The following is a 22,669-nucleotide window of genomic DNA, read 5'->3' as shown; positions in this document are numbered from 1 at the left end:
ATAAATAATAATGTAATGCAAATGGAGACAGTATCAGCATACAACAAAAGTAGACTAAATAGAAACTATTGTATTTATTCTGGCAAGATTTGGATTCAGAATGGAATGCAATATATCTGTTCATTTCTTGAAAGGGATAGGATACTTTTTCCTCAAAAAACAAACAAAAAAACCAACCATACAACATTCTAGTGCCCAAAGTCTCCAACAAAGGTTTGCTTTTCTGAAAATCTCGGTTTGATTTGGTCTTGTATATACTGAGAAATTTCACTGTAGAAACAATTTCAGTTATTATTAACATCATTTATATTCATATACATAAAACCCACATCTTACAATCCAAGTATCGTCTTCTGTGTTGACAGCGGCCATACTTTAGACATTAATAAGATCAGGTATCCATTCAGCACTCTTTCCTAAATCATTTTGCCCAAATGAGAATTTATAAGTGAGTTTTATCCTCCTTCATGAATGATTTTCCAGAATCAAAACCAGTTATGTGATAAAAGTTAATTCCCCTAAACAGATTTTGTGTTTTATGTTTCAAACTGATAAGGACAATCTGAGTCTATATTCTGGAATAGCAATTAATTCAAAATAAAAAAAATGATAGCTAATAACCTGCTTCATCAAATCTGAGACTTGTTTTGTTTTGTTTTTTTGTAACCCCATCTAATGATAAGGGTAAGATAATGAGTGGTCCAGCGATTTGTTACCTATGCGTATGCCCAATCTTCCTCATGGAAAATGCCATCAAGCAAAAGAGAATCTGGCCGTTCCTATTTTCTTAATGTGTGTTAAAGGGTCTCAAATTTCCCATAAAAAATGAAAAATGTAATCCTAAGGTTTAATCTAAAGTTTTACTCTAAGTTTTAATCTAATTTTTCTCTGGAAAAATACAAAAAGGATACCTTGTCAAATATTTTTGGAGAATAGTAAAGATAAACTAAAAGAATAATAAAAATCAGAAGTGGACAAGACTCAGGATCAGTTTTTAATGGCTTTACATTGCCCCCAACAAACAGGTTTTTATATTTTATTGTCCAGAAGCAGTAACTTTCTAAATAATTCTATTTAAGTATTTTCAAGCCAGTCATTTATATTTTAAGTTTACCCCGGAAGAGATATGATAAGTACACTCTTAGATTTAAATCCAAATTTAGTCAATTTTTAAAAAGTATATTTTTATAATGATGTACAATATGATCCATTGGCATCATGTAGTTCATTAGCAGACTTTTTCTTGTGTTTTATAGCTGTAGAATCAGAAATATGTTTTCTATTAAAGGATTCTTTAATTTCAGACTTCTTGAATAAAATCTTGACTGTCTTCCAAATAAATTCAACAACTTTTCTGAAAAACTTGTTCCAATGTTTAACAATGTTTAAATTCTGAAAATTTTTCCTTCTAATAAGTCTGAGTCCTTGGCATTGTTCTTCAAGCCTAGATCTCTCTGCTTTAGCTTTGTAACAATGAACTACTGAGCAGGATCATTTTTACATAGTCCTCTCTGATATATCTTAGTTTTCTCTTCTTGAAGCTGATATATTTATTTACTTGAATTTTACTCAAATCACCTTAACTTTTTCTGGTATACTTCTGATCCCAAATCCAATCATTTGCTCCGATTGTGACTTCAGGTCATTTCCTATTAAAGATCAATATGAATGGGGATATTGTGTTTTAATTTTATTAACTATTAAATTGCATTTTAAAAAATTATCTCATTTTGTAAACTATTATCCTGAGATGTTTTATTTATTTTGTAAAGAATGTAAGTTTTCCACTATAATTCTCTATTGGATAACAAAAAGAATTGTAACAAAATGGATTTTAGAATAGGGGGGATGGTGGGAAGGAGAGACTAAAGGAACACCTCATGGAGATTATTTTGGAATTATATCATCAAAACGAGCTGGAGTGGGACAAAGAAAAAAAAAATGTGTTCCAGATGAAAAGGGTGCATCCAATGTATAGAATTGGGAAAGTGTGGTGCCTATGGAACCTGCCATGAATTTAGCATGGTTGGTTGTAGAAGAATGGAAGATGGAGGGAACTCATAAGGATGGTTGGGGAGTGATGTAAAAGAGCCTGTATAGCTTACTGAGAGATTTGTACGTTATCCTGTTGGTAATAAGTTTTCCATAAGAAATATGGTAAGATTTGTGTTTTAGAGAAAAGAGTCAAAATGTAGAGAATAAAATGAAATCGTTTTGTGTGGTCCCAGAGGGAACAGTGAGAGAATCCAGGTGAGAGAAAAATAAGAGCTTAAACGAGGCTGCAGTCATGAGCTGAAGAAAATGGAGCTCGTTCTGGAATTCAGGCTCCGCATTGCTTGTTCTCTTGTAAACAGTAAAGGAAAGAGAAGAATGAAGAAAAGGTGAAGTGGATCAAGGGATGGTTAAGCATGACAAGTAGTAGAAAAAAGGGGGCAAGTCTAAGGCAATGATTTCACTGAGGTGTCTGTGCTACATCTTAATGGTGGTTAGTTAGGAAGCACAGTTTGGGGGCGCCTGGGTGGCTCAGTGGGTTAAAGCCTCTGCCTTCGGCTTGGGTCATGATCTCAGGGTCCTGGGATTGAGCCCCGCATCGGACTCTCTGCTCAGCGGGGAGCCTGCTTCCCCCTCTCTCCCTGCCTGCTTCTCTGCCTACTTGTGATCTTTCTGTAAAATAAATAAATAAAATCTAAAAAAATAAAACAAAACAAATAAAAGAAAACACAGTTTGGCTCATTAGTAGGAGCTGGAGGCCAGAGGAAAAATTGAGGTGTCAACATGTTCCAGGTGATGGATCAGATCAGAAGCAAGACGAAACCCATAAGAAGGAATAAACTATAAGAAATAATGACCTGGAACAGTAAACCAGAGATTACCAACACTTAAGAAGTGGGAAGAGGAAGAGAAGTCGGAGAAAGAAACAGAGAAGGGACAGTATAAAAGGTGAAATAAAAATTTAGAGAGAAAATGTCTCCATAGCTGAGGGGCAGATTTTAAGGAAAAGGAACAGAATCTAACAGTTCAGAGTTCAAGTAGAAGGATGATGGGAGGGAAGGCATCAGATTGTTTTTGTTGACTTTCATGGTTAAAACATTTTTTAGATTGGATAAGGAAGGGAGTAAAAGCCTGCAGTGGGTTGAAAAGAGAATAAAACATGAGCAAGCAGAGAATGTGACTGCAGAAAACTCAAGAATCCTGGCAATCATGGAAAATAAATTGGCGAGATTGAGAACAAGCAAGGTTGTAGGGTTGATGCTTGCATATATTTATGTATTTTTTTGAACAAGAGTGACATGAGCATATCTGTGGATATAATCTGTTTGGGAGAGAGAGGTTAAAATTGTAGGAGAAAAGGGACAACTTAGAAAATGAGGAACAGGATTGGATAGAATTAGGAACTGAGCAGAAAAGCCATGGGCTGAAGGAGGAACATCTCTTCCTCTGAGGCAGAAAAGGACATGCTTTGGAAGTGGATCATGCACTGTATGGCAACAATGGGCCAGGAGATTTTGATGTTCATAGACGCCAGTGTCATGCCAGGCATGGGAGTTCATTAGACAGGTGGACCCAAATCACAGACTCCGATCCAAACTTCCAGGAGCCAGAACAGAATATGGGAAATTATGACACTTACAAAGAAGGGATAGAAAATGTTAATTCTCATCATGTGACCTAGTAGGAGGAAAGGTTGGGTATGGAGAGGAGAGGAGGTCATGTATTAGGTTATGATCAAGAACTTGGGACTTGGAGTTGGAGGACAGTGAATTCCTATCTCTGCTCAGGCACACATTAAGTGCATGAGCTTGTGTAACCACTTATGTAACCACTTAACCACCCACTGCTTGAGTTTCTCCACATTATAAGTTGAAGGCGATGGTAACAACTGCACAAGACTATTGTAAGGAGTAAATGAGAAATAGATACAAAGCTTCAGAAAGCATGACAGAGAGGGATTTATGAAAGTTTGTGTTTGTACGTTAGTTCATTTTGATGACAGGACTCTGAAATTGGGAAGAATGGTGAATGTTCCAGCTCAAGGGTTGTATGAACACTGCAAATTAGGAGCATGCCATCTGATGGGCTGCTGGAATGTGGTGAAGCTTGGAAGAGAGGTGTTATGAGGAAGAACAGAAAGTGACTAGGAACACACAAAAAAGTTTGCTAAGTGTTGATGACATTGATGTTGGCAATGATTTCATGGATATGTTAAGTGTTTTTTTACCGTGTTTTTATTTGTTTGCTTGTTTCATTGGTTTTTTTTTTTTTCCTAAGTAGAGTTAAAAACCCAGCAGAAGAAAGTGGCCATTATTTGTAATGTTACTTCTCTGAGTAGTCAAAAGTTATTTTGCCAGAATTAGGGGACATGAGGAAAATGATAGAAGAAGGAAAAGTGGATGAAAGAGTGGAGTGGCTCGTTGCATGGGGGGGAGCAAGAGAGTGAGAAATGGGGGAGCATTGAAGTCGTTGGTGAGTTGGGGACATAGGTGTGTTTATGGAAGGAAGTGAAACCAGTAAGGGCCCAGAGGGGTGCATACAAGGCCTGGTGATTCCAATCACTTCAAAAGCAAACATAACGGGGTGGGAGTGATGAAAACTCAGAACATGGGATTTGCTAGATGAGAAGGAGAATGAAGACTAATGAAATGGAGAGAAGGGGAAGCAGTGGGTTTATGGAGAGTGCATGAGTCAAGGTCAGGGTCATGGGAGGTGACTGAATGATGGGCAGAGTTCAGATTGAGATAAATCCAAGCCAGAACCAAAGCCATGGGATTTAGTGTACGACGCTGATGTGAAGAGTGTGGTAGAGCTGGATGGTGAGAACTCTGGAAAAGCTTAGATTGCTTTTTCCCCATAAAGAAAAAGCCTACTGAAAATTACATAGAGTTTGAAGCTGGTATAGGATTCTGAAAGGAAGAGTGAGTATCTTCCTTACCTCTGGAGTCCCAGTGCCCAGCACAGTGGCTAACACATTGACATATAGCAATTGTGCAGTTAATGTCTATTGAATGATTCTGTGAAATACTGGGTTCAATCCACATGAGTCCATTAAACTGTTTTTCATTTTTCCATATTGAAGCAAAGACTGCTTAAGAATTAAACCAAATATAAATCTTAATTGTTACAACATGGGGAATTTTTAGATGCCCAAACCTTCCTTCCAAAGCACAAAAGCTAGTTGCATTTTGGTATTTTTCCTTCATTTATGAATTCAGCAAATATTCATTGAACAACAACTCTGTGCCAGGCACTGTTCCATACATTGGGAAAGATAGTGGAGGAAAAGGCAAACCAGGCCCCAGCTCAGGGAGCTTAATTTTAGTGGGAGAAAAACAGACAGCATATAAAAATATAAATGTTAATTTCAGTTAGGAAGAAGGCTGTGTTGAAATTAAAACAAGTAGTGAAATAGAGAAAGAGTAAGCTAGAAGACAGCTCTCTTTTCTATAAGACAGTCAGAGAAGACCTCTGACAAGGTGACATTTATCTGGGACCTGATGGATAAGAAGGAGTCAACCATGTGAAGACTGGGAGGTTTTCCAGGTAAACAGGTGGTGTAAAGGCCCAATGGGAAGATCGAGTTTAACAGAGAAGGACAAAAACAAGACCAATATGTCTAATAAGAAAATCATCTCTTTCCCAAAATGTTACATGTTTTAACATGCATGTGATCACAGTGTATATTAAATTCTCAAGGACTGCATAGTGGTTAGGAGCAGACCCTGGAGTGACACTGCCCTCTTTTAATCTGGGCTCCTCCTTTTCTACCTGTGTTACCTGGGGAAAGTATGCCTAATTACTCTAACATATTATTACCTATACCATGATGATAATAATATTATTTACCTCATACAGTGTTAAAAGAATTAAGTGAGTTGCTAGTTGTAAACAGAAAAGTGCTTGGCACATTAAAAGTGTTTCTTCTAGAAAATAATTCCATCTTTTTTCCCTGACTGCATTATACGGGGAAAATAATCTCTTTTGTTACATACTTTTAATGATTATTTCTGTTATTCTGAGTATCCCATAATCTAATTAATGGGAAGAAGAAGCAGGGTGTTTTCATTTATCTACATCATAAATCATTCAACAATGAACATCGTTACCATGCTTTGAGATCTTCCACAATAGTGATCATCTGGGGGGCAAAGAATGGGTAAAACTGTAAAAATATTTCACTGACGGAAGCATCTGGAAGAGGCATCCTCGCCTTGATCGGCTTCTCATGAGATTACTACCAGATAACAGAAAAAGATATGCTATCCATGACTGTCCTGTCAGCTGAATTTTATCCTGAAAGGAAGTTATGCTTGGTTTCTACAATGTTTCCCTCTTAAGAAAATTTTATTGAGTTGCCAAAAAACAACAAGAACAACAACAACAACAAAAAGCCAAAAAACAAAACCCAAAAACAACAACAACAACAACAACAAAAAACAAACCCAAAAAAAAAAAAATGAACCTCACAATTTACTGTAAATCCACCATTTTTCTGGCCTTTCAGGAAAAAAAAGTCTATTTCTATTAAACATATTGAATTGGCTATACTGGCTATGAGTCAACAATTGTGAACAGATTTCTTATAACGTCTTTGCCGTTCTTCCATAATTTATTGTTTTATTTATTTGTTTTTTAAAGATTTACTTATTTATTTGAGAAAGAGGGAGGTAATGGAAGGCAGGGGAAGAGGGAGAAAGAGATTCCCCAAAGACTCCCTACTGAGTGAGGAGACCAACGTGGTGCTCGATCCCATGACCCCAAGATCACGACCGGAAATCAAGGGTCAGCTCACCTAACCAAATGAGCCACAGGGAACCCCCATAATCTCATGTTTTAAAGTAAAGTTTACTGTTAAAATATTGTCTAAAATATTATAAGCTTCTTATACTAAAATTTTAAATTGTTCAGTGGAAAATTGTTTGAGAAAAATACTGAATTTATAGAGAAAATGAGAGTTGCTCAGAACATCTGAAAATAGTTGGAGTCTTTGAAACATGGCATTACTTTCTTTGAAAATAAAGAAATTTCTCAAACAAGCGAGCTTTTGTTTAATGTATTGAGTTCTTCAAATTTAAAGTTATATAAATATGATACATTTGAATCAAATTAAAATGAAGAAGCGGGCCGCCTGGGTGGCTCAGTCAGTGAAGCATCTGCCTTTGGCTCAGGTCATGATCCCAGAGTCCTGGGATCCCTGTTTGGCAGGTAGCCTGCTTTTCCCTCTCCCTGCTTACGCTTTCTCTCTCTCTCTCTCTCAAATAAATAAATAGAAATCTTTTAAAAAATAAAATAGAATATGAAGAAAAAAATATAGATAATGCTCCCATTAATTAATTATCATGAAATACTGAAGCTTTAGGTCATATCCACATTGTGTCATGCAAAAGAAAGCACATGCTATAATCCATTTGGTCTAAATTAAATGTATTGAATAAAAATATATGCATACATGTGTAGTCTTTGATGTTCGAAAAAGGAACTTCTAAATGGTGCACAGTTGGCATCTAATAAATATTTATTAAATTTGGCAGCTTTTTTTCAGGTTTATGGAGATATACATGAGAACATTATAGAAGTTTAAGGTGTACTGAGTGATGACTTGATGTATGTATGTATTGTGAAATGATTACCATGTTAATATTCGTTTACACATCTACTACATCACATAGTTACCTCTGTGTGCGTGTGCGTGTGTGTGTGTGTGTGTGTGTGTGTGATGAGAATGTTTAAAATCTACTCCTCTGGCAACTTTCAATGATACAGTACAGTGTTAACTATAGTTACCATGCTGTGCAACTGACCTTGAGAATGTACTAATTTTCAAACTAAATGTTTGTACCTCTTTTTTTAAAGATCTTATTTATTTTGAGAAAGAGATAGCATGAGTGGGAGGAGGAGCAGAGGCAGAGGGAGAGAGAAAATCTCAAGCAGATTCCGTGCTGAGTGTGACGTCCAATGTGGGGCTCCATTCCACAACCACATGATCATGACCTTAGCTGAAACCAAGACTCGGATGCTTAACAGACTGAGCCAGCCAGTCACACCCTAAAAGTTTGTACCTTTAACCAACATCTCCTTATGTCCCCAGCCCCTGGTAACCACTTTCTGTTTCTAGGAGTTTGCCTTTTTTAGATTCCACATATAAGTAAGATCATGCAGTATTTATCTTTTCCTGTCCCACCGACTTCCCTTAGCATTAACACCCTTAAGCTTCGTCCATATTGTCATGGATAGCAGGATTTCCTTCTTTTTAATGACTGAATAATTTTTCCATGTGGATTGATATTTATATCTGTATCTATGTTTTTATCTACATGTCATTTTCTTTATCCATTCCTGTGTCAACACTTAGGTTGTTGCCGTGTGTCTTGACTGTTGTATATAATGCCACAGTTATCATGAGGGTGCAGATATCTCTTTGAAACTGAAAAAAAAAAAAAAGAAAGAGAAAGGCTTTATACTATAAGTATGTATAGCTGCTAACTCAATAAACTTTTACTTCTCCTGATAGGCATCACCAATGGTGTATACTTTTTATTCTTATTTCAATTTTGTTTACAGAAAACTGGGCACAAACCAGAAAGTGTAGATTTGTGTGGAGCACACATTGAATGGGCCAAGGAAAAGTCAAGCAGAAAGAATGTCTTTCAGGTAAGAATGTTACATATATTAAATTTACTCTTATTACTTCTAAATCTGAGCTCCCAACATATACTTCCTTGTTGTGATGGTTTCATGTGCATGAACTAGTTGTTTGAAGGTCACTGTGAAAAACTGATTTCACCTCTTTGTTGAATTTTAGTTTGTGGCTTTTTCTTGGTTACTGGTTGCTATCTAAATAGAAAATATATGTTGTATCTTGATTAATTCTACAGTGAAAGTCATTGAATGTTGCATTGTATTTGATAGCTGTTTGGGGTTCAGACCTAGGGTGTTTGACTTATATAGATTTATTGTAGAACTTTCAGATATAAACTTTTGGCATCCATTTCCATTCTTACCTGTAGTCACACATTACATTTACCCACGTAACTTAGGGGTTGGAAAGAGCTGAACAGCTACAGAAATTGGATATTTTTGTATTGCATAATTTAATTTTGGGGAAAAAATAACTATGGTTAATAATTTCAATCATGTTACATTGAATGAAAAGAACCAGATGAGATCCTTGAAAGAAAGGAAATGAGAAAACTGAATATTTCATATATGATGTTACTAAGATCCCGTTGGCAATTAATAACTTTAAATTATGGAGGTTTATCTTTTTCTATCTTTATGTAAGATTTAACTTACTTTTGTATTTCCAAAGTAACTAATAATTTTCTAGGTATATTTTAGAATTTATAACTTTAGTAGCCAGGAACATTATTATTATAATTACTATATTAAATGCCTTCTAAGACCATTTTTGTTCATGAAGAAAGGTCTATTCCATTCTTAAATTCATCAGTGAAATTAATATATTGGGTCTTACAGAAGTGTAGATAGGTGACATTTCCTGAACTCTCACTGTAGAGAAAAAAACTGGTTTCCAAATTCTGCATTTCTCAGACGCTAACCCAGGTCTACCAAATAAAGTAAACCCACGTTAACATTACTAGAATAAATTATTTTTCTGGTTCTACTCTTATTTTATTCAGGCATTCATCTTCTATGTGCTGAAGATTTATTTCTTTTTACCAAAAGAGAGAAAGATATAAGAAAAAATAAAAAAGAAAGAAAGAAAACTAAACATACTTGTCTAGAAATCAAAGGACTAAAATCAGCCTAAAGTGATTAGAATCTGAATTTACAGAATTGAGAAAAGAAAAATAAATTTTGTTTTGAAGAGAGGAATTGTGAACCAGTGAAACAGTCTGACTCCCAATTTCTTATTCTTTTTGTTATTCTGTGATAAGTAAAAAAAAAAAAAAAGAATAGAGGTCATATTCCTAGCTTTTATGATAACCTAGATGATCAGTATGAATAGTTCTGAATTAGGTTAGGTGAGTAGGTGAGTTAAGTGGTGGTGTTGTATTATGTATTATGAGTTTAGAATCCTTGTCCCCATGTCATAAAATAAAGAGATTAAAATTTGACATTGACATAATTCTTGGACAATAGAAACTCTTGGGAGTTGGTCTAAGGTAGCCTTTTTCAGTTCCACTGTTGATCTTTTGAAAAGTTAAGTTAGATAAAAAATGAGGATGACAGTCGAATATATACAATGTATACAGAACTGCAGATACGGAAGAAGAATGTTTATGCCTAATTTTACAAGGCTTTGAACATAATTTACACAGATATATATTTAAGTCATTGTATTGATATGTATGATAATATATATTAATGATATGAGATTGACCTTTCCTTATATGACTGACTACCTCCTGATATAATTTTTCCTTGTTTTTCATATTTCTGAATATGAAACAGCTATTTCCCAAGATATTAAAACAAAATAAAACCCAAATATTCTCACTTTTGGTAGCTTTTTGGAGTAGTTCTGCCGGCTACTTTTGTTTGTAAGGTACCAAAGCAGTATATGGGACCTTAGGGTTCTTACATCCAGCTCAACTCTTTTTGTCTTGTCCCCTTGTAGTGTAGAGAAACAGGAAAGAAGTGATTATAAGGATGATGTGAATAACAAAGCTAAAGAAAGATTCTGATTTTATTTCCTGCTTTGTTCTTTTTGGGGTGAATCATGGTTTTCTTGTCATGCTGACATCTTTTTATTACCCAAATATATGAGCTGGGGTAAAATTTACTAATACGTATCCATAGATACAGACTACGAGGGTAAACCCTTTGTGAGGAACAATATAAATAGCTTTTATAGTTCTGTTAACGAAAAAGCATAGGAAAGGATTTGCCAGAGAGCTAAATCTAGATGACTTGCATCAATATTTGATTAGATACATTAGCTGGTCTAACTCTCAAATGATCAGAATAAACATGATTATATCTCAAAAACATGGCATTAAGGCATTGTTGGGTGTTTGAGTGTGTGTGTACAAGGGTTTCATTACCTGCAGAATAATGAAGTGTTTCTTCCTGACTGAAAAAGACCATGTGCTACATCAGAAATAGCTTTAAAATTCCAAGTTTGAATTAGGCTTGGTGTTCAATCTCAGCCTATGAATTATAGATTACAGATAGCAAATGACTATTGAGATTTTTGGTTCAAGAAAAATCAAAGAAGAGCAAAATTAGAAATAATTTAAAATTTGAAATCTGTCTTTAAAAAGTTGATGGACTAGCAATTATATGCCACCTAATTACAACGTCTGTAGAGAAGTCGAACTTAACACGAATAGGAAAACAAATAAAAAATTATGCGCCTGGAAGACTCAGAAGCACACATCCGTGACACACACACACACACAATGGAAAGATTTCATTTGTCTCATTCATTTGTATATGCCATTGGGACATTTGAGTTGTTCATTTTCTTTTTGTATTAAAACCCAAATATCTTCCACAGCTGAAGTCTTTACTAAACCCCTTGATGTAGGTTCAGTCTTACTTGATTGGTCCATGGTAACATAACAGTGGCGGTATTAATTCAGTTTTAAGGTTTGGTATTCAGCAACTCTCAGTAAGTCAGAATGATGCTTGCTGACTGAGTTCAAGAACATCTGCTTGTTTTATAACAGAAAACTCTTGGGCCTAATTGGTACTTCTTAATAATAAATGATATATATATAATAAATGATATATATATATCATTTATTAGATTATTATTATTACATTTAAAATATATATAAATTTAAAAATCATTAGCAGCTTCTATAATAAAGCATGTATAGACAAGTCCTAATATGTGTTTCCAAGGTATGACTGTGATATAATGTATGTGTGTCCATGTGTATACCTGCATCTAACAGCTCGCCTTAGGAAAGAGAATGACCATTTCCATACGCATACACACAAACCCAGAGAGACATTTTGTACTTGTAAAAAGGTCACGCAAATTCTAAATTGTATCAGTAAATGTTCATTGCTGCTAACCTTCATTTAATTCTGCGTTTAGCATAATTGTCAAGGACCATCACAAGTTTGATGTAGCTTGAGAAAGCGTTTAGCAGCCGCGTGATTTGTAATGAACTGTGGTACCAGTTTTCTTAGTTAACTTGAGAGCCGCACGAGGTCTTCATCAGGGAAAGAGTGAATAAAAAGATTTATGTTCAAATCACATGTTTTAAACATTCCTGCTAAGTGCTAGTTTGCTCTTTGGTGTTTAGCCTGAAATTTAAAGCACTGAGGATTAAAAGGATTACAACATAATCTTAAATAATCCTAAATGTCATTTACAGAGAGATAGTTGTAATAACTAAATAAAACCGTGTTACAGGATGGCAGTATTGTCGGGTGGCGTCTGTGACACAAGTGGTGCCCCGTCACCTTCTCCTTCCTCGAGGATACGGCCGCATTTATAAAGCTGCTCAAGGGGGAGTTCAACTGAGCAAATGACTGCAAGGGGATTTAAAACAATAAGTAAATTTTTCTAACCATTAATATCTTCCTGTTTCCAAAGTGTGAGGAACATTTTTTTCTTAATATTATTTATTTATTTATTTGACAGAGAGAGAGAGATCGCAAGCAGGCAGAGAGGCAGGCAGAGAGAGAGGGAGAAGCAGGCTCCCCACTGAGCAGAGAGCCTGATGTGGGGCTCGATCCCAGGACCTTGGGATCATGACCTGAGCTGAAGGCAGAGGCTTAACCCCCTGAGCCACCCAGGCACTCCAACATTTTCATTCAGGTTTTCTTCTTTTCTTCAAACAAAAGACTCTCTCCAAGTTAAATATTTTTGAAAGTCAGGGGAAGGGAGTTCCTGACACAAAGACCAAATCCATAGACGCTCCATGTCTAAAACACTGGCTACCTCCAAGGAGCTACTCCCTTTTAAATAGAGGATGGTCCCAAGCACTGTAAGGCATTCCGGGCCATTTAGCTTAGCACATCCATGTTCTTTACTCTTATGTAAATGAGTTTTGTCTCCTCACAGAGAACACAAAGGAAGAGACTATGTGGCATACTGCTTCGTAGTCATTGCACCGAAGGACTGGACTCCTTTCAACTCGTTCAGTGGTTATTGCTAAGGCTAGATTGGCATTCTGTCAGCTGAAAAAAGAGTTCACTGTCAAAGAACCGTTAGGTATTGTGTTCACAATATAGGCTCTGTCCTCCAAGATGATTTCCAGAATGTCCACTCTATTCCCTTTTGTAAACAGGGGTAAAGAATAAGAAACATACTTTCTGTTTCCTTGGTCCTTTTCATTGCAACCTATATGATGGGAGATGATTATTTAAGATAGTGAAATCATTTATACCCTAAATATTTACTGTTTCTTACAGTGAGACAGTAACTAGACCTCAGTTTTCCTGAGTTTCCTTTCAAATAAAACTTAAAATTTTACCCATGGGCATGCAGCAGACTCATTTGTAGATTATGTGCTTTAAATAAGATAATTCTGCTATTAATGAATTATGGCTGATCAGAACTATATCAATTGCCTGCTTGAAAGGCAGAAAAAAAGGCAGTTAAATGACTCAACTAGATGAAAGTCTGTTTTCTTTCCCTGGCACCAATTTAAAACCTCGACAAAAATCATGGCTGAATTTCCTGGATCTGAGATTCCCTTTTTAGTATGTAAATATATCTCAGGGGAACAGGTTCTGTCCCCAAAAGTAAGGTAAATCTCAGAGTAGATTTATCATTACTTGTATTACTTTTCTGACTTCGGTTGGGGTCTTCTGGCTATAATGTATATTAAACATATTCATGTAGTATTTTCCATGGATATGCTTTACATTTAAACATAATTTGATTGCTCTTCCTGATCTGAATATGTCTTAGCTTGAAATGTTTAAGTACTCCTTAAGTTTATTAATGTGAAGATAATTTAATAACATCTTGGAAAATGTCATTTTAAGCCAAGAGGAAAACTACTGGTATTTTGCTTTTATCCATTTCCTTCTGTTAAAAGTAGTGGTTTAAAATAAATCTGAGCTTTTACCAATTTTCTCTTTCATTTTTCAATGCTTGTAGTTAGACTAAATGCAAAAGGATGATTCTTCCACATTCATATATGCATTAGATTTCGAGTAAAGCTGGTTTCACTTTAGAGAATTACTCACAGTATCTTAAAAGGCATGGCATTAAAAATAAACCAGAGTAAGAGCAGCATTAATGTCTAATACAGTCGTTTTTATTTTTGTTTTTGTTTTTCTTCCTAGCTTCTCCCCAATCATTTTATCTACCTATTAGGTATTCATCTATCATTAAGAAGGTACAGTGGGAACAGCACATAAGTGTGGGGACATGGCTCCCAGTTTGGCTCTGTCAGTTTTAACTGTATGTAAAACCCAGGAGAGGGTCCCTTCCTCCAACTTAGAGTTTTTCACAACAAGTAAGAGATAACAGTTCCCTCACCTGTCTCCCATCTGTGTTAATGTGAAGGCAATCTGTGTTTGAAGGCAACTCCAAAAGGTCAATTTTAATATAAATGCAACCAGGTATTATTATTCATCTATTAACCCTGTCATCTCACAAAGCTTTGAGAGAAATTCCAGATGTGGATTTTGGAGGGATCTGGACAGGAGAGATAGATATGTGTAAGACACAATTCACGGTTTCCGTTCCCCTTCTCTTCTTTGTACTGCCTTGTGAATTTAACCAATAGACTAGGATTTAATATGTTGAGTGAAAATCTTTTTGTTTATTTTGTAACTAAGAATATGTGTCCTCCAACCTTACAGAAATGATTTTTGGATATTCTATTCTTATAAATAGTGTAATTAATGTAATATCTAATCAATAGAAGTCAATTAATTAATGGCTTATGCCACTAAATACTTTAAGTATTTTGCCCTGAAAGTCTCTACCAAGCTATTGATGGCAACTTGCAAAAGGGGACCTAGAGACAAGCGTGGCAACTCTGCTCAAAAATGAAAGTGAGACAGTGGTAACTCTCTTTATTCCCCCACTGAGAGATTGGGACAATAATGATTTTCTTATTGAAGAAAAGATATATGATTATCTTTATGATTTTGCCTTCACTTTTGCCAGTGGGATTGCAGAGAAGAATTTTGATGAATGGAGTGATATAATTTTATAATTGAGACTTTGATTTAGGAATATTAATGTCAGGGGTGCCTAAGATTCACAGCAAAGGAAAGAGCCTGGTCGCAGGAAATAAAATTGACTGTGAGAATCCAAGGTGAGACCTAAGGAACACGTGAGCCTGACTGATGGAAGGAAAAACAGAATCAGGTTGATGGATGGAGAGTACATCCTTCAAGGAAAGAACATGCCTATTTGTTCAGACCAGGTGACTTGAGGACCACTGTCCTTTTAAAGGTTCAATTTTTGAGGAATCAAGCTCTCTGAAAAAAAAATACAGTCTCAAGTATCCAAATAAGATACGGAGAAACTGAGTATGTTATTAGAGGCAACAGTAACAAGCGTGTGTTTCCTGATGATCCCACTAAGCTTAGGAGTCTATGAGGGTATTTGCATTTGCATTTGCATAGCTCTTTTATTCCACTTGCTACTGAAGGGCAAGATGTGATCTTGTTGCATTCATTTCCTTTTTAACCATTATCAAAGCTGAATGCAACAGGGTGGCAGTACAGCTTGACAATAGCCATGGTAGGAAGTTTTAGTACCTAATCAGTCCAGGGAACCAAGATTTTAAGACTACAATATAAAATAAATAAAAACTTAGAGAAAAAAAAGAAAATGACAACTTGGTTTCTTATCCTGCTAACATTTTAGTGGAAGAATGGATGCATGTGACCTAATGAGCTTAGATCACTGTTTAGCTCACTTCACACTGTCTCCGCAAACTGCTGGTTCTGTCTGTCTGCTCAAAGATTAGAGCTGTGCGTTTGGAATAAATTTTGGATTTTAATTTGACACAAGGCTTAATGCAACATGCTATTCTTCATTGGTTGACATGATGTAAACCCCCACCTTTCATAGAACATACTCTGTTCCTTGAGGTGTCCGTAGTACCTGTGTGATGGTTGCCATCACAAGGGTACCACTAGCCATGCGTGGGTTGACAGTGTAGTTCTTCATGTCCACAGAAGCAGAGTGTGGTTAAATGAGCTACACAGGATCAAACCTGGAACTTCAGGCCATGCAGGCTCACCTGAGCAAAAGCAAACATAGCCAGTTGGGAATTTCACGAGGCCTAAGCAGAATCACCAAGTGTAACTGTTTCTCCATTTGTGACTTCCATCTTGTAAAGTCCAGAAAATATTACATTGATACTGGCAAGACAACATTCAAGACACTGGATACCCTTTCCATGCATGTTTCAAAACTCTTATTTTATATTTTTAAAAGAGAGCAGCCATGTTTATTTCATACTGAGTATGCTTTTTTTTTTTTTAATAGTGAACAGGCTTCTTCCAGAAAAAGGAACAATTTAATCCCCAAAGCTGGTACATAATAGATGGGGCCAGTAAATGGTATCACATTTTACAGCTTGTCCATAAGGATGACACAGGGTAAAATAAAATTGAGTGCTTTTGGATAGCCTAGGATCACTGGCAGATAAATAGCCAATGCCGTTCAGTTTTTAGAAACATAAGGTAATGAGGCTGGATCTGAAGGCAAGAGAAAAAATACATATATATTCACAGTGTTTATATGCCACAAGCCACTGAGCAGGAGAAAAATCTGGGCAGTGGTGAGCACAACTCTCCGACCTCAGAGCAATGTTTAAGGGAGTGTAAGAAAATAACAAAGCAAGCATCCATAAACAAAGGTTTGCAATGAACACGAGGGAGGGAGCCCACTAAGTTTAAGATGAAAGGAAAATGCCAGCACTCACACAGATTTGGAGAGGCCACTTGTAGAATCTATGCATAGAATCTCTCAATATATGAGTTAAATGTGTTACTAAAAATTTAGTAGAAAATAAATATTCAAAAGCAAAAAATATAAAACACTGCAGAAGAGTGAAAGATTCTTGGTATTTGAAGGAGAGAGGAGGCTGCTCTAAATTTTATCTTGACAAAACAGGACGTTGAGAGATGACCTAAGTGAAACAATGAAACAAAATGCCTGATGGTGGGGAGAAATCAGGAAGGGAGCCCTTTGAACTGTTTTCAGATTAACAGATCAGATAAAGACCAAGAAAGGAACATTGACATCAAGGGTTTAGATGGATTTCTGTTTTTAGAAGAGCACTATTAGATTCTTGGCTTCAGTCCCACCAATTTGCCTAACATTTTATGCGCAACATTGGGTAAATTCTACCAGCCTGACTTCCTTGGTGACCATGTGTAAACCAAAAATTTTAGTGGCAAAATCAACAAATTTACTGCAAATGGCTCCAAAAGGGAAAGAAACACTGATGGCGGGGCGGTGGGGGGGGGGGGGGTGCCGGTGCATTATACTTGATAGTTTTTGTGTTTCTTTTGTTAACTTGAATTTAAGCAAACCTATATTTTTCAAAATTCAAACACCCATCATCAAGTAGAAGACAAGCTTCTGATATTTGAGATCTGTGGTAGATTCGAAATCAATTCGTAGAAGAGGAGGTTATGAATATACTCTTTTGATGTGTAGGATGTACCAATGAGGGTGGCAGGAAATTAAGTGAAACCCTTCTCTTTTGACAGCTACACTGGAACATTTACAACCACAGATGTTATTTGTCCATCAGAAAGGAAAATATTTGTTTCAAGCCACAGGCATTTTCTACCACAATATCAAAATGAAATTCAACAGCACTTTGATGTTTAATGTGTAAGAAAATAAATATTTCGGGGGACCCAAATACTAGAAGGCAAATAGACCCCACAAAATGTAATCAGTGACATGAAAAAAATGGCTGACTTCATGATGAACAAATCTGTCCTTTTACTAAAGTAAGGATTGTTCTATTATTAACATAGGAAATCTTAGATGGACTGCACAGAATGCTGCATTATTCATAAAAGCATTGCTGCCATCTGGTGGCGAGTCCGTGTTTCAGCACTGACTTCACTGGTTTGATTTTGTCTGGGCGCTCTGGCAAGGTATTTGAAGGAGGGCTTTCTTTCTTTATGTCGTAAAATATAGACGTGAAATCCCCTGGCCCTAAGTATCAATCATCTGATGACAGTCCTCTCTCTCTGTCATAGAACGAAGGATTCAGAGAAGTCAATGGCTCACTTGTGTATCTTTTGTCCTGAACATATAAGTATCTTAATATACTTATCTAAGGAATTTACCCTTGGCTGTTATTGACTGATTAATTTTATAGACACTCATGACTGTTAGAAAATAAACATATAGTCAAATATTAGGAAGATTTATTGAATCTAAAGATACACTGTATTGCTTAAATAAGAATGTACATGAGATGCTATAAATTCCTTATCAGGATCCCAGCATGAATTTTTTTGTGACCACTCACTGAGTTTGACTTCGGAAATAACATAATTTACAATGTCGAAAGAGAAAAATGTATAGGACTTCATAAAATTCCAGATTTCTTCCCAGTCATCCAACTGCTATATTAAAGAAATCTGATTAATTTTTAATGACTTTAGAGACTAATGAATTTGTCTTTCTTCATGGATTTACAAATTAAATGGCAAATATTTTTCAGCTAAAGTACATGTTTTATCAGAAACAAAGGACTTAAAATGTAAGTTAAGAAATTTTGCTGTTTCTGAAGCACAGTGCGTTAACACATTCTTAATTAGAAGCAATAAGTTTACCTTTGTATTTTTAGTATATATTTTAAGTTTCTAATAACTGTGGGATGTCTCCTTATACATAGTGAAAATTCTCATCCTTAAAATGGATATTTGTACAGATCACAGGTCTCTGAAGAGTATAGGAGATAATGAGTTAATATTGCCCCAAGAGGAGAGTTGAAGTTTAATCCCAGATACTCAGGAATGATATCCAATAGTTAATACTCAGTTTCTAGTGGATATTTGCCTATATCATTAATCCCCTTATGATTCAGGAAAGTCAGATAACAAAGAGCTATTGCACTAAATTTAGAGAATTATAATATTAAATGACTATTACCCTCTGCAAGAAAACTTGTTAAGTGCCTATTTTTAAACGTTAGACTGTGGGTTTTATTTTAAGTTTCTCGGTTAAGATTTTCACTGTGAATGCATACTTGGTATTACCCTTGTTACTAGCTTCTTTTGCCACTTAAAATGTTTCCTTCCTCACATTCCATTTGACTCTTGGAAGAACGTTGCTCATCTTTCCTGGGAAGATTGCTCAATTCCTCACCCTTACTCTATCTCTCTTTAGGAAGAGGGTATAAAAAAGCACCACCAGCAGTACACCTTACAAAGCAAGTAAAATCCATAATGATGGTGCCCCTGACCCTTTCATCTATACATATAAAATTTCTAGTAAATTGTTCTTCCAATCGACTTGGATACATCCCTATGGTGGTTTCTAGTGGCTCCATAATAGAGATCAGGATACCTCAGTTTGCAGTCATAAGTTGTTAATATTTATTTCAATAAAATTTGCTTTTTGGGCAGCTTTTATAGCTACTTAACACCAAATTCCCATTTAGTCAGGAGGCTCATTCATATACTATAATGAATGATGTCACCTTAAATCCTTTAGTGTGTAATTGCTAGATGTTACATTTTATAGCAGGGCATTTGATGGTGTATTTGTTTATGCTAGATTTTATGACAGCGACATCTGTATCTCAGTGGAGGGGTGATCCTTTTCCTTTCAGAGGAAGCTAGTTTTGAATTCTTTTTAGGCAAATAGTTTTGCCATATATGCCCTCTGACTAGGCTGGGTTCCCTGTCATAGCAATGTTGGAGACTAGGAATCGTGTTGTAACTAGTTTATTTAGGAGGTAATCCAGAAAGCAGGAATTTGGTACTGGCAAGGGTGAAATGGAGAAATAAGAAAAGACAATGCAGGGCCGTTACTGAGTTGCTCACAGAGTGGCTAGGATGCCTGTCGGAATTTTCCACCCAAGGATTGACAGGACCAAGCGTTTGTCCATCAGCTTCTTACCACTTTGGTGATGGTTGCCTCTGGGATGGGATAAATCTTCTTGATTTTTAGGTTGCCCATGTATGGGTATTCCAAGAAGGCTCCTTCATGTGCCCTACTCCTCTGACTCTGAATATTCATGGCAGAAAGTGGCAGATAAGTAGCAATGCTTGAGGCAAGATGTAGCTAATACAAAGGGATTTGAAGCCTAGGTGGTGTCACAGTAAAGGCAAGAGGATGTAAGACAGGACACAGGAAGTATCCGATATAATTTTCCTTGCAATATTCAAATTGACTTGTACCTCATGTTGAGTCTTACCCATTGTAGAGTCTTCAAGATGGTGGCTGGGTTCCATCTCCACAAGAAAGCTGATTTAAAAAAAAAAAAAAAAAGTTTAGTGGAAAAACTACATTCTTCTACTGCAACTGTGTCTGAGACCATATTCGATGTTCATCATCAACTCATTCTAGATTTTTCTCAGTATCAGTCAGATCTGTTAGTTGTGTTTACCTCACGAGTTAAATCAGACCTTCATACCTGACAGCCCTGAATTCTTAATTTTTTTACATTGCCAGGCTCTGGTTCACTGCACTAGAAAGTTCAGTGCTTTCACTAGGCCTGGAAGCACCTAGATACAAATCAGTGAATCTCCTGAGTTCCTGAATCATTTCTCCTGATCCCATTGTGCAGAAGTTGCCTGACCTCCTCATTTTAATTAGGACCAATTATCCCTGAGTAGAGTAGCTATTTGGTTTGCCTGCTGGTGAACATCTTTAGTATCCATAGTTACCAACCAGTGGCTATAGCTTTAAGTTCAGTGATACCATTACTAATTTCTGGTAGAAATAAATCTATCTCCCATCCCTCGAACAAGAATTTTTAATTCAGCCAAAGTTGAAGAACGTGGAAATGTAGATGCTGTCAATGGGTTACTAGCAGGAGCAACTCCTACTTCTACCTCTTGGTCCTTAGATTCATGTAGTCTGGCTACTGGGGACACTGGGACATGTTTCAGATATTGATCAATATCTATACTGTGCTTGGAATATGGCACCCCAATCAAACAGTCTTTTCCCCAAACTACTATCTTAATTGGAGTCATTATTTTATTAGGTTGATTATGTCTACCAATGGATCCCAGGATCACGTGTCCAGCATTGTACTTGCTTCACTTTCTTGGTTTGAGACAATGTTGTGAATGGTCCTCTGTTGTAAAGTTGGGCATTCTTAAAATTATGGAATGATGGGGGCAGGAAGAGGCATCATAGACAACAAGGCAAACCCATATCCAGAGCTGATGTCGATTCTGGTGAGAATGAATCCCTGTTTCCCAAGGATGGGAAAGGTATGTTGTAGTCAATTAGCTATTAGGCACACCTGGCTGGTCTTCTTGAAGGGCCCAGTGCCTGCCTACTGCTAGAAGACTGAGCAGTCAGAAGTGGTGGGAGTTACATCAGTATTGGGGAAAGGTTGGCGTTCTGTATGGATGAGTGCGCAGTCTCCATCTCTGCCACCATGGCCACTCCATTCATCATGAGCCTATTTCACAAGTTATGAGCTGCTAAAGACAGAGGTTGGAGGAAACTTTGATTAAATCACCCAGTACACTGGCTCACTCTGGTAGACATCACGACATTAAAGATGAAACACAAAGATCTGCATGCTCTGTGCTCACTCCCATGAGTCTACTGATGTTTGCCAGACTTGGTTGTCCCTAGTCTTCCAGGCCATCTTGTTCTAGGCCTCTGACTGACCAGCAAAAACATTCTCCACTTTCTAGAAACCAGTCTATATCCTTACCTCAGGCTACCCTATCTCTACAACTCAAATTTATTGCTTCTATCTCTTCCTGGAGATTTCTTTTCACCACTGTCTTACACGGTGACCCCAGAGTAAGCCTTTGGTGTACCTACAGTCCATTTTTTGATGTTCTCCAGCATGTTTGAGCCACCCATGAATCAAGCTTCAGTTTTTTATGTTTTATCAGCTGGCTTTGAAAAACCCCAAGAGGCCATAAGTGGAATCTCAGCGAGAGGCCCTGCTAAAACACTGATAGATAAAATAGAAGTTTCAGCTATATGTTCATGAAAGTTATGTAGGCATCCTGGACCTGCTTGGACCAAATCCTGAATACAGCATTTCCATCCATGGGCTGCTGCCCAAAATTACATTTTTGTGGATTTGGCATTCCCCAGCTCATCATGGGAAGCTGAAGTTACATAGTAACTTGATATACTATGATAAAATGCTTAATCTCTATTCCAACCTAATAATAGTCCAGGAGTGACTTAACAATGGTGGCGATTTATTTACTAGAGGAGGTACAGCATTGAGAACCCAGGAGCCCATATTTGACCCTGCCACAAACTCCATAGCACATGATACTCTAATTCTTTACTAAATTTTCTGTCATAAGGACCCAAGTCAAGAAGAGTTGCCCCGTAGTCTGGAGTTGCCACAGGTACTGCTAAGTTATGGGTATTTTGTACACCACAAAAGGCATCCAGAAATATGCTTATGGCCTGGTACTGTAGGTTGAGGACTTGTGGTTGCATTGCTATATGAGAATATCCAAGTGTGACCCAGATTCCTGACTGTAAAAGAATAAATACTTGGTTTAAGCCATTAAATTTTGGCCTGCTTTGTTACAGAGCAATAGCTGATCAATACAAGTAATACGTCTACCAATAAAATTCAGT

General features: G+C 36.6%; 1 protein-coding gene across 2 annotated transcripts in view; it reads left to right on the top strand.

The window, feature by feature from the left end:
• Positions 1-22,669, top strand: part of ARHGAP15 (Rho GTPase activating protein 15) — a 601,111-nt gene that overhangs the window by 114,404 nt on the left and 464,038 nt on the right. For both annotated transcript variants that reach the window (XM_032356220.1, XM_032356221.1), the window contains exon 6: positions 8,557-8,646. In XM_032356220.1, the coding sequence (XP_032212111.1) occupies positions 8,557-8,646 (90 nt within the window). The remainder of the gene's footprint in view (positions 1-8,556; positions 8,647-22,669) is intronic.

Source organism: Mustela erminea, chromosome 8 (assembly GCF_009829155.1).
Source record: "Mustela erminea isolate mMusErm1 chromosome 8, mMusErm1.Pri, whole genome shotgun sequence".
NCBI lineage: Eukaryota > Metazoa > Chordata > Mammalia > Carnivora > Mustelidae > Mustela > Mustela erminea.
This window is presented reverse-complemented; position numbering and strand designations above follow the sequence as displayed.